The sequence below is a fragment of the Pseudorasbora parva genome, chromosome 24 (assembly GCF_024679245.1).
Source record: "Pseudorasbora parva isolate DD20220531a chromosome 24, ASM2467924v1, whole genome shotgun sequence".
In the NCBI taxonomy this organism is placed as follows: Eukaryota; Metazoa; Chordata; class Actinopteri; order Cypriniformes; family Gobionidae; genus Pseudorasbora; species Pseudorasbora parva.
The window spans coordinates 35,186,539-35,198,867 of NC_090195.1; the positions used below are offsets into that span (position 1 = coordinate 35,186,539).

General features: G+C 39.9%; 2 protein-coding genes across 3 annotated transcripts in view; both read left to right on the forward strand.

Moving 5' to 3' along the window:
- Positions 1-12,329, forward strand: part of cdk13 (cyclin dependent kinase 13) — a 46,592-nt gene that overhangs the window by 17,630 nt on the left and 16,633 nt on the right. Inside the window, exons 3-10 of one of the 2 annotated variants that reach the window (XM_067435588.1) lie at positions 2,145-2,315; positions 2,405-2,544; positions 3,266-3,436; positions 6,321-6,510; positions 8,917-8,973; positions 9,043-9,144; positions 11,850-11,927; positions 12,007-12,123. In XM_067435588.1, coding sequence (XP_067291689.1) covers positions 2,145-2,315; positions 2,405-2,544; positions 3,266-3,436; positions 6,321-6,510; positions 8,917-8,973; positions 9,043-9,144; positions 11,850-11,927; positions 12,007-12,123 — 1,026 coding nt within the window. Of the gene's footprint in view, positions 1-2,141; positions 2,316-2,404; positions 2,545-3,265; positions 3,437-6,320; positions 6,511-8,916; positions 8,974-9,042; positions 9,145-11,849; positions 11,928-12,006; positions 12,124-12,329 lie in introns of both variants that reach the window. The other variant, XM_067435587.1, reaches the window with a different exon arrangement.
- napga (N-ethylmaleimide-sensitive factor attachment protein, gamma a) overlaps positions 1-12,329 on the forward strand; it is a 48,143-nt gene that overhangs the window by 2,805 nt on the left and 33,009 nt on the right. The gene's annotated exons all lie outside the window — the stretch shown is intronic.

A 12,329-nucleotide genomic window follows, 5' to 3' on the forward strand; every position in this document is an offset into this window, starting at 1 on the left:
AGCAGGAATGAATAGACTAATTTCCCTCAGCTATCGCTTGTAAAGGTTGTAAAACCTGTCAGGTCTTTCCATAGAGAAACCTGCACTGTCGCTTACTTTCTACTTCATTAAGTCAAACTAACTTTACTTAACATTACATACAACATTTTTCATTCTTTACATAGAGCGATAGGAACGGCTCTTGCAAATCTCATCACCCCTTGAGATGAACGGTGAAGATTCGCACGCCACTAATAAACCGGGCTTCAGCCATGTTGTGCTGAAAATCTGTCTTTTCGGTTCGTACGGGAAGGCATGATGCATATGATTCATTAATAGCCTAATTCACTCACCACTATATCTGTTTCGTGTGTCCTCTCCGCTGCACAAGAATGCTTTAGCATTCCCAATTAAAATATAAATAAATAAAAAAAATCTTAGTCTTTAACAAAGGTAAACCAAAATGGGTTTATAAAAATAGGTTGAATCTGATATAGTTTACCATACATTCACAACCTGGCATGGTATTAAAATCTAACAAAAAATACATCACACATATAAATTAAATGCTTTTTTTCTTCTTCCAGGTAGGATTATTTAAAGTAGTAAGAAATACTACTGAAATTGAAATAATAAAATAGAATCTTCACTTTATGAACTGAATATAAACTGTATAGATTTGTCTTTTGTTGCTTGCCCATTTTTCTTCCCATTGGTTTCTTGCCCATTGGTAGGGATGCACTGATATGAACATTGAGGCCGATAACCGATAATTCTTTATATTTGAAAGCCAATAACCGATAGATATGAGAGCCTGATTACTAAAACAAAATGCAGTGCAACGTGCAGCTCAAATCTGTCATATAGGACATAAAGTTATGATAAAAACATTATAATTATGTGTTTGGGACATGGCTTTTAATGGTGAGACTTTTGTTTTTGTAATCAGGCTCTCAAAAATATGAAAATTTGGATTCATCTGGAAATTAATCCAAATCTGGTTATCGGCTTTCAAATATAAAGAGTTATCGGTTATCGGTATCAGGCAAACCTTTAATATCAGTGCATCCCTAATATTTCAAGCAGTTTAAACCATCATGGCGAACCATGCACAGCTGTGTCTCAGCTGAAGGAAGAAATCCATAATTTATTGGCTTTAATATCACATTTTCTTATCGGGCTGATAATATAAAAAATGAACATATATCGGCTGATACCGATATGGTGGCCAATATATTGTGCTTCCTGACTTAACTCTTTTGAACATGAGCATCGCACTCTTTTTCTCATTCATGCCTCATCCAATCAAATGTTTTCATCTCATTTCTTTATTGTTCTAAAATGTCAATAACTAAGTAACATTGTGTTAGTCAGAATATATTCAGACACAACGATATAAACAATATAGCGTGACCTCGATATATTGCCCAGCCCTAAGGTCCACACTTTGTTTTATTGTGGATTACCGTATTTTCCGGACTATAAGTCACTCTGTAGTACAAGTCGCATCAGTCAAAAAATGCGTCATGAAGAGAAAAAACAAACAAACATGTAAGTCGCACTGGACTATAAGTCGCATTAGGGCAGAAGCAGCTCGCTGTGCGTAATCGAGCAGCAGACAGTAAGTTTGGAGTGAGTGATAAACTTGTGAGGGACTGGCGAAAAGCAGACGTTACTTTAACTGGAATGAAGAAAACGAAAGCTAATCGCGGATTGAAAGCAAGATGGCCAGAGCTGAAGGAAGCTGGGAGAGGCTCAGCCGTGCGAGACTAACGCTGTGTGAATCGTTCTCCGCTGCGTATTTTACTACATGCTGTTTGTATTTTGCAGAATAGGATTTTCTTTATGGAGGGGCATTTTGTTTGTGTTCAGTCTTTCTCAGTTGTCTTTTAAGTTAATATTTCAGTTAACGTTTTTTTCTGTTTTCAGGTAATTTTTTTGAGGGGTAGGCTACAGGAGCAGCATAGAGCGCCCTCTCGGGGATGTAGACGTAGCCAAATGTTTATTCTTGTTAGTCAGTATGAATTAAATTTGATGTATAAGTCGCATCTGACTATAAGTCGCAGGGCCAGCCAAACTATGAAAAAAATGTGTGACTTATAGTTCGAAAAATACGGTATATTTGATCGCTTCTCTGATGGCTTTCTTTTCTTTAATGTCAGTAGTTTGAAAGACTCGTCAGCAACCACAGGGAAGAAAAACTACAAACCGGAAAGGAAAGCCCGTCAGCTGCTCTCGGACCTCCCTCTTCCTCCAGAACTCACGGGGGTCACCCCCAGTTCACCCCACAGCCCGCCTGATGATAAAAAGGCGCCCATCCCACGGAAAAGACCAAAGTATGTTGTCAAACGATCTCCTCTACGACATCACATTCACATTTTCTCTTTAGCAAATGCACAAATCTATATCTCTGGTTGTATTGCAGAATTTGTGGTCCGCGCTTTGGAGAGATCAAAGAGACCGAGATCGACTGGGGGAAGCGGTGTGTTGATAAGTTTGAGATCATTGGGATCACTGGAGAAGGCACTTATGGGCAGGTGTACAAAGCCAAGGACAAAGACACGGGTACGATGTTCTCAAACGTCTGTATGAGGGCTGCATAATGCTTCGAAATAACGTTAATGCGATTATCAGATCATGCAGGCTGCAATTTATTTGTATATCTACATGTATGCTACAGGTTTTTACACCCCTGATATCATAGGCTGCATGCATGTAAATTAACAAAAGAAACTGGCATTGTGTATTTTTTATTTTTGAACTGTAAAGTGTTTTTTTGGGTGTCATTTTATGGTTTAGTATTATACCATAGACATTGCACTGCCCCGATCACATGGTATTAACTTTATTTGTGCAGGACTTGTAGAACTCTTTGTATTAATGACAATTTTGAAGTAGAAAGACTATAGATTATATGATTTAGTACAAGAAAAGAGTATTTTCTTGTAAAATGTACTAAAATCATCTGTTTTATTTACAACTTCAAGCACTATTTTATTTAAGTGAATGTTTACCTACATTGTTCAGCCCTAAAAGGATTTTGCCACTTAATAAAACGGCAAGTAAGAGTAAAAAACATGTTTTTTTTCTTCTATGCTTATACACGCCACATCAAAATTAGCCCATTAATGCTTCATTATACCCTATGATATGATATACATGCCATAACAATAGACTTGTAGTCTTCATTCTCAAGTTCACGGTGACCTTAATGGATTTGTATGCTAAAGCAGTTAGAGACCATTAATCACACGTGTAGCTAATGCATCTTTCTGGTCTTTTTCAGCTGAGTTGGTGGCACTAAAGAAGGTCCGTTTGGACAACGAGAAGGAAGGTTTTCCCATCACAGCCATCAGGGAGATCAAGATATTGCGGCAGCTCAACCACAAGAGCATCATCAACATGAAGGAGATCGTCACTGACAAAGAAGACGCCTTAGACTTCAAGAACGACAAAGGTATCGCTCTCGAAATGTCCCGTCCTTTATAGGGGTGTGCGATTATATATTGTCTGTGATAATATCGTCTGCGATATCGTAATTGTTGTTTTAACGATGTGTGATCTGACATTATCGAGTATATCCCTCACACATACCCAGAGAGTGTGTGTGCATACACTACGTGACTAGTGTATGCATGCTTTCACTGCATGTGAGTCAATATAATTTAATATTTTTAATAAATATCACAGGAAGAATTCAGATATCAGCATGATAGCATGTAATATTGATTTTATACAAGTTTACAAAACAAGAATTGAAAATTAAGTGACTTACATTTTAGACACAATATTGCCCATTTTTACTCTCTTTCGCCAACGAGAATAACGTTCAAAACACAGCACTGTAACCGCGTCTGAGCAGCACACGCTGTGTTTTCTTTACTGAATGAATCAGCTTTCTGAAGGAATCAGTTGAATCAACGATTCAGTGACTAAGATAGATTAAGATAGTCAAATGATTCATTCCTGAATGAATCGGTTGAATCTCAATGACTCTCTCATTAACAGTGACTTGCTGTTTAAATAATTTTAAATATCAGTATTCAACGTTGTGTTTAAAACATCAAAACGTTATTTATGCAGTTCTGCAGGTTATTTGTCACCTCCAAGCTCATTAAACAGTAAAGTGTAAATGCCACTTCAAATGCAGCTTCTCTGTTTGCTCTCCATTACGAAGATGTATTTTGTTGATACTTATTTAATTTGATTGGTAACAGCCCTATTGTGCCTTATTATAATTGAATTTGATTAAAATCATGACATTAAAGGTATGGTAAGTGCTATCTGGTAACCGTTGTTGGCATTTCAAATCACCCAAACAAACACGCCCCTACCCCCAAAAGGGTCTCGCCCCTATTTTGATAGCACCGCCCCACACATGTAAACCCAGAGGCATCAACGGCTATGGCAGAATCTCTGTGGATCTAATCCAGGTCGAATATTCAATGAAAATGGGGATCCCTTCTATCACAAAAACACAAACCGTTCTTGTGAACAACTCGATAGAACACGAGCCGACAGTCCAGCTAACGACATATTGCAATTATGACAAGATTAGAGTTATAGCAATCACAAAAACACAAACTGTTCTCATGAACAACTCGATAGAACACGAGCCGACAGTCCAGCTAACGACATATTACAATTATGACCAGATAAGGGTTATATAGATCATGAAAAGAGGAAACAAACATATATTAGGAGTATAGTATCTTACTTGTCAGACATTGTGTGAGCTGATGCTTGAAGCACACAGTGAGTAGATTTAGATGCTCCATACAGTGTGGAAATGAACGGGTCTTTATCATCGCTGAAGTGACACACAATACGATCGCAAATGGACTAACAAGCGAACATGACACACAAGCATAGTCAAGCAGCATATATTAGGCTTGTTCTCGGCTAATGTCCGTCCTGTGTGACTCGTGTGTTTTGAAAAATGACGCGCACAGAGCGAGAGCGAGCGCTCTTCTCACCATCAATAGTAGACACGCCTCTTACTGCTGATTGGCTACAAGTTTGTTATTCCACTCGGCCTGTGTCCTTAAAGGGGGGGTGAAACACTCAGTTTCAGTCAATCTCATGTCAATCTTGAGTACCTATAGAGTAGTATTGCATCCTTCATATCTCCGAAAAATCTTTAGTTTTATCATATTTATAAAAGAAATATGGGCTGTACCGAGTCTTTCCGGAAAAAAACCGAGCGCCTGTGGGCGTATCGTGTGGGCGGAGCTAAAGAATGACAAGCGCGCAAAGCGGTGACGTCCTCAAGCGTGGAGAAACCCATCTATCTCAGCTAATACAGATAATGATCCACAATCAAATCTGAGGCTGAAATAAATTGAACAGGAGAAACGGCAACATCAGGATGTCCGTCTCTGTGGTATGTACTGTATTTAGGGGCCTTTGTGTGCAGTTTATGAGGACATGATTCGGTTTATGGACTATTGTATGTGACTAGACCTTAGAGGTAGCAAGCAAAACGGTTTTGCACGTCAGAGTCAGAATAGTGTAACGTTATACAGAACAACAATGGAGTAACCGTTAGCGCATTTGAATGACGAAGCACGCGATCGTATCGTTTACTGATGTTTACTCATGCGACGGTAGCCAATAGCAGAGACATTTGAAGTTGATTTACTCACCGGCATCTTCCAAAGCAGGACCGCTCTGTCAAAAACACACTTCTTTGGTATGATTTGGTTAAGTCCTGTGACAGCAGTGACCGTGGAAATCCACTTTGCGACGCGACTGAAGCGATGCCTTGAAGCTTCCCGTCATTTCTGCGTTCAAATCGGTTCAAATGCAGCGCTGCCTTCCCAGAATGCTGTGCTGAAGCGTTGAAGTCGCTCGACGTCACCCATAGGAATAAAGTGGAGCGCGGCGCGTCATAAGTGTTCACGGACGACTGGATCTGCACCTGAGAGACTGTTTACAGTGTGCATTTCCTCTCTCTCCCTCTAGTCACGCGCGCGCGCACCCTACCGGGAGAAGAGCCCGTACGGCCCATACAAGGACCTTCCGCTCTATTTAACGTCAAGCCGACCCATACTCGAAAAAAACTCTCCGAAACTTGTGAGAAACCGGAAGGAGTATTTTTAACACAGAAATACTCCATCAAACGTCCAACATTAGTTTTTGAAACTCTGTCTATGTTTAGGATGGGAATCCAAGTCTTTAAAGGTGTAAAAAGCTCAGTATGCATGAAACAGCATTTCACCTCCCCTTTAAAAAAAACCCCAGAAAATAGATAGATATCATTTTTTTGTCAATATCGCACACCCCTAGTCCTTTATCGACAAAGCTGTACTGTTGGTGTAATGAATGTTTTGATCTCACAGGGGCGTTTTACCTGGTGTTCGAGTACATGGACCACGACCTTATGGGCCTTCTGGAGTCGGGCCTCGTGCACTTCAACGAGAGCCACATCAAATCCTTCATGAGGCAGCTTCTGGAAGGACTGGATTACTGCCACAAGAAGAACTTCCTGCACAGGGACATCAAGTGCTCCAACATCTTGCTCAATAACAAGTCAGTGCATATTCACATTGTTTCACACTCGGTTGAGTTTCAGGGTCACACTCCGATATGAATGTAAAGGAAATGGAGTGGAATCCATCGATGAGTCGAGCCACGAACGCTGTGATATTGATATTGATACCATGGGGAAAATCTGGCATAATTAATATTTTTAGTATTATCCCATAATTTGGCATTTATATTAGGCTGCTGTCACTTTAAGACCTGACGTACAGATCCATTATACTGTTACACATGCGTTTTCCTTCTCAACTGTTTACGTTCACTTAAAGCGGAAGCATTGAGAACTTTGTAAGAGTACAAAAAGTTTAAGAAGAAGATACTTTATAAAGACAGTACATTACGCATTCACAGACAGCAGCCATCTTGGAAAACAGTCTCGACGAGTCGAGCCACGAACGCTGTGCTAAGTGATGAACTGTGACTTGGAATCTCATATGGGACGCCTTCTTCCCTTGTAGTTAGTCAACCATATATTTTAAAAAACTGATATAATTCATGCATTTCCATGTAATTAGATTTCGCAAACTTAACCCTCTTGGCGCCACGGTCGAGTTTACTCGACAAGATGCGTCACTGAATAGAACGGCCGATTTTGTCAAATAGGGTGTCAAATTTCATTCAACCTCCCCTCCACTAGATGGTAGACATGTCGTACTTCCTCCCTGACTCATACAAACATCATTAATCTATACAAAATATACGAGCAAGAGCGCTTTGAATCAGTGTAAACAAAAGCGGAGCTGACGTGCGAGTGAGCTGTTTTATCAGAGTATGGTCAATGTCAGCGAGTATTTGCATTAGATTATTATTACTATTATTATTTTCTAATTGCATCAATAAAGCTTACCCGCAATGAAGTGTTGGGTCTTCTATTCGCGGACCCTGATTCTGAAGGGAAATATGAGATGACGGTGATTCTGAAAGTGAAACTAAAACGTTACACTAAGCCCAAATGGTGAATCATTTGCCCAATGTAGATGGTCCTTTGCCCAATGTCAGTGGTGGGAATAATGTTTCCCGGGGTCCGAGTGTTCATCGTGAAGTTAGCAGGTGTGTTAGTGTTGGGAATGAGGTGGCCGCGGGAGATTTTTGCGCGCTCACCATGAAGCGCGCGTGTTCTCACCGCGCGCATCTCCGCGATCGCGGCGACAGTATTGTGGTGGAGACTTTATCTAACGCCACTGGGTATGTTAGAAGAGGTCGAAGTATTCATAAGCAAGTTCGAGGGAAACGTGGAGGCTGGGTGGGGAGTCAAAATGACAAAAACAGTGGCCTTGGCTGTGCACACTCGGCGGCCGCGTGAGGCAGATCTGGACGCGAGCAGACGCGCTGTGACACGGGGCAGAGGGGCTATTATGCATAATATATAATATATGTGCCCTATATATGGAATCAGAGTGCTTACTGTACGTAGTAAATGGAAAATCTCTACAGCAAAAGGCAAACTGCTACATGCATTCGGTTTGTTTCTACCATTTATTAGTAATGATTTACACAGTTTGTTTACTATTTACCTAAACAATCAGTATTGTGCAATATAGCACACAGAAGGTGAGGGACATTTTGGGGGGGAAGAAGTGCTGCATTTATCATTTAAACATTTGGCTTTTCATGAAAATTCTATAATCCAAGATTACCCCCACGTTATGACGTCATAATATGCAAATTAGATGGGAAAATGTAATCTCTACTTAAATTTAGGGTCCTCCTTAATATTTCTCTAATTTACAGAAAGTTTCTATCTTTTATCACTTTTAAGATATAGCCTTTTGAAATTAAGATGTCAAAATCAAAAGTTTTACGAAAAAACCTCTGGCGCCTAAAGGGTTAAGTCCTATTGCCCAGCTAACTTAGCACAGCGTTCGTGGATCGACTCGTCAAGACTGTTTTCCAAGATGGCTGCTGTCTGTAAATGCGCAATTCACTGTGTTTATAAAGTATATTCTTATTAAACTGTTTGTACTCTTACAAAGTTCCCAATGCTGCGGTTTGCGTGTAGGGACCCTCATTATGCTGCCGTGTTAGTGTGAGGCTATTTTGAGCCTTGTTACTGGAATTAACTAGTGGTTTAATTTCACTTACTCTGTGCCCTATAGACAAGCGTTATAAGCTAATCTGAATTTTGAGATAAAATTCTTTACATTCAATTCAATGAAAACGCATCCCAGAGAACGATCTACTCGGTAACCATCTGTTAATTACCCCTAGGGGCATTTCTCACCAGAGTTGTCCTTTAAAAGTGTTTTGACTTCTTTTAACGAGGACTAAAGTATGGTATAAACACCCTCAGATTTGAGCGAGGAAATTTTCCACCATTAGTCCAAATCATTGTGAACAAACTTTCACTGTAACGTCATATATCTGATTTCTTTGTAAATGTGTGCTGTCCTGCAGGGGTCAGATCAAGCTGGCAGATTTTGGATTGGCACGCCTGTACAACTCTGAAGAGAGGTACGTATAATCCTGACTTTAGGAGTTGTGTGAACTCAGCAGACTCTGACTTGTCTTGTGGTTCTCCAGCCGACCCTACACCAATAAGGTGATCACTCTGTGGTATCGCCCGCCCGAGCTGCTGCTAGGAGAAGAGAGATACACGCCCGCCATCGACGTGTGGAGCTGCGGGTAAGCCACCTTTAGAGCAATTAGGGCTGCACGATATAGCAAAATAAAATCTATATCACACTATGGGTTTGTGCAATTGTCAAATCCAGCCGATCGTGTCTATTTACACCAAATGCAGGGAAATTATTAAAAAAACAGTAACACTTTATTTTAAGGTTCAGGTATTAACTATTAACTAGTTGCTTATTAGCATGCATATTACTAGGATATTGTCTGTTTATTAGCACTTATAAAGCTCATATTAATGCCTTATTCTGCATGAACTTATTCTACATCCCTTAATCCGACCCAATACCTAAATTTAAACGCTACAAATACTACCTTACTAACTATTAATAAGGAGTAAATTAGGAGTTTATTGAGGCAAAAGTCGTAGTTAATAGTAAATATGTGTTCCCCATACTAAAGTGTTACCAGAAAAACAAACAGGTATTTAAAAGTAGGAATAAAATGTTTAATGGATGTGGAAGGGATTACACAGTGTCCAAACCACACGAGGAAGAGGAAGGTAGTGAATGACGTCTGGTGTTGCTAACGACCCGAGGTATGCATTTAAGTGTAAATGCCAACAATGCACTTTCATTTTAATTCAGCGCATCTAGCACAACAAAAAATAGACTCGTTACGGATATGATCGCCGCACTGCTGTATCCGCACCGCTCCTGCAACGCACTGACAGACCGCATCCGGGTGCAGTGTAGGGATGCGCGGTATACCAGTACTGGGAAAATACCGGTATATATTTTATTTAAAGCTACACTGTGTGATATTTCCCCCCATCTAGCGGTGTAAAGCTATATGACCGTCCAGAGAATAATAGTTTCTGTTCCTCTCAATTCTGATTTCGTTTTAACTCCTACGGTGGCCGATTTAGTCCAAGATTAACACGGCAATCCCCCTCTTCACATTCGACACGGTGCCATCGAGTGTTAAAACGCGAAAGGCGAAGCTTGAATTTACGGGTATGTCCCTCTTTGGCTACTGTACTTTCAAGATGGAGGAGCAACATGGCGACCGGCATTCGAACCCCTCACCCGTATGTGTTTTCAACGGCATATTATAAACTTACGAGAATACTTTATTACTTGAAAGAAGTAAATATACATTAATGAGCACATATATTTTTGAAAGAACGAAGTGTTTTAAGCTAAGAGTAAACTAAAAAAGTTACACAGTGTAGCTTTAAAACGGTACTATATCATGATTTTGCACATTTCGGCATATGCTGCTTTTCCGAAGTTCACCGCTAGATGGCAGCGCGCTACCCAAACTGACACGAAACAACCGGCAAATGTGACAACAACATAGTTGAACAAAATGGATAAAGCAGTTGAATCTCACTCAAGATGCCCAAAACGAATTAATAAAGAGAGGAGTAGAAGTGAAATTAGTACGGTAATTACTTTGCTTATAAAACTGATGAAGAACCATCAAACCTAGCCAAGCTTCTGTCACTATCCTGACTTTAAGACTTCTGAAGAGATCGACAGGTCAGTGAATCATTCAAACCATCTCAGTTAGACATTTATTTTCTTTTTACACTGATCAACGCACACACATAGCCTAACATAAGATCGAATATCACAAAATCTCCAGCTTTCGTTTCGACCAATGACATTTAGATCTCATAATATTTGCATGCGTAACTATTGCACTATTTACATTCGCGTTCGACACAACCGACTGTGTTTATGTGAATACTCACTAAAGACGGACATTTGTACATAATTCTGTGTATTTGACTGTTTAAGGAAACTTAATTTGTAATGTGCGAGCTCTAAGTTACAGGCGTGTGTGTGTTGTTATGAGCTCATATCTCCTGTAACTGTTATTGTGAAATGCTATAAAATCGCTTGCATGTTTAAATGATTTCCGTTCTCCATCCCGAGACGAGCGTGAAATGTTGGATTATGCAGATTGCTTTAGTGTAGTGCGACGTCTTTTGAAACCAGAAGCAATTTGCTAATTTTGAGCGATTTTTGCTGCAATTATTTTTCACAAGAAAGTTTTCAAATGACTGATTTGATGTGATAATCTTTGCTGATTAATTTACTAATAAACATTTGTGGTAATTTCCCACTTTATAAACTCAAAACTTGCATAATTGTACTCATTTGCGTGCAATATACCCGCGCTAATATAAGACCGCGTGGTATCGATTTAATATCGGTACTTCGGTATTAGATTGGGGTACCGTACCGAAGCCAAAATTGTGGTATCGAGCCATCCCTAGTGCAGTGTGAACTGTAATCCGTTAACATGGGTACGGGAAAAAATACACTCCGCATACACACTGCAAACGGAGTGTGTGTGAAACGGGCGTGATGATGATGCTGGAGCTGCACTGTATTTACAACGTAAACTGCATCCGAGACCAACACAGGCCAGATTATTATCTATTATTTTTGTTTGTTTTTGTGCACAAAAAGTATTCATCACTTCATTACATTAAGGTTGAACCTCAATATTCGCGATACTGACAGCCGGTTATTCGGAAACAATATCTGCAGTTGACCCTTGTCTTCATGACAGATTTATTAAAACATATAATTAACAGCTTTTTATGGCTCACTAAAAAATTGTAGAACAGAAAAAGTAAATGTCCCAATGCCAGTGTTCTCCAATATCATGCAGCCCTACTGTTTACACAGTATAATATCTCCAATTTCACCTTCTCAACGTTTTAAAACTTTCATGTCTCACAGGTGCATTCTGGGAGAGCTGTTCACGAAGAAGCCCATCTTTCAGGCCAACCAGGAGCTCGCACAGCTGGAGCTCATAAGGTAACCACATAATCAGAATGAAAAAACCATCCCTGTTTGTTTGGAGATTGGCTAACCTATATTACTGTGTCCCGTCCAGTCGAATCTGTGGCAGTCCTTGCCCCGCCGTGTGGCCAGACGTGATCAAGCTGCCCTATTTCAACACCATGAAGCCAAAGAAGCAGTACCGGCGGAGGCTAAGGGAAGAGTTTGCTTTGTGAGTAATCAGAAATGAATGAAACCAGTTCAGCCTCGTCATGACTACATTGGGAAAATGAATATATAATGTACACTGCCATTTTTAGAAGTTTCTTTAGCTCACCAAAGCTGCATTTATTTGATTAAAAATACAAAACAAAAACTGTAAAATTGTGGATATTCCTCCAGTGTAAATCAGATGTTCTCTATGGGAATATATAGTAA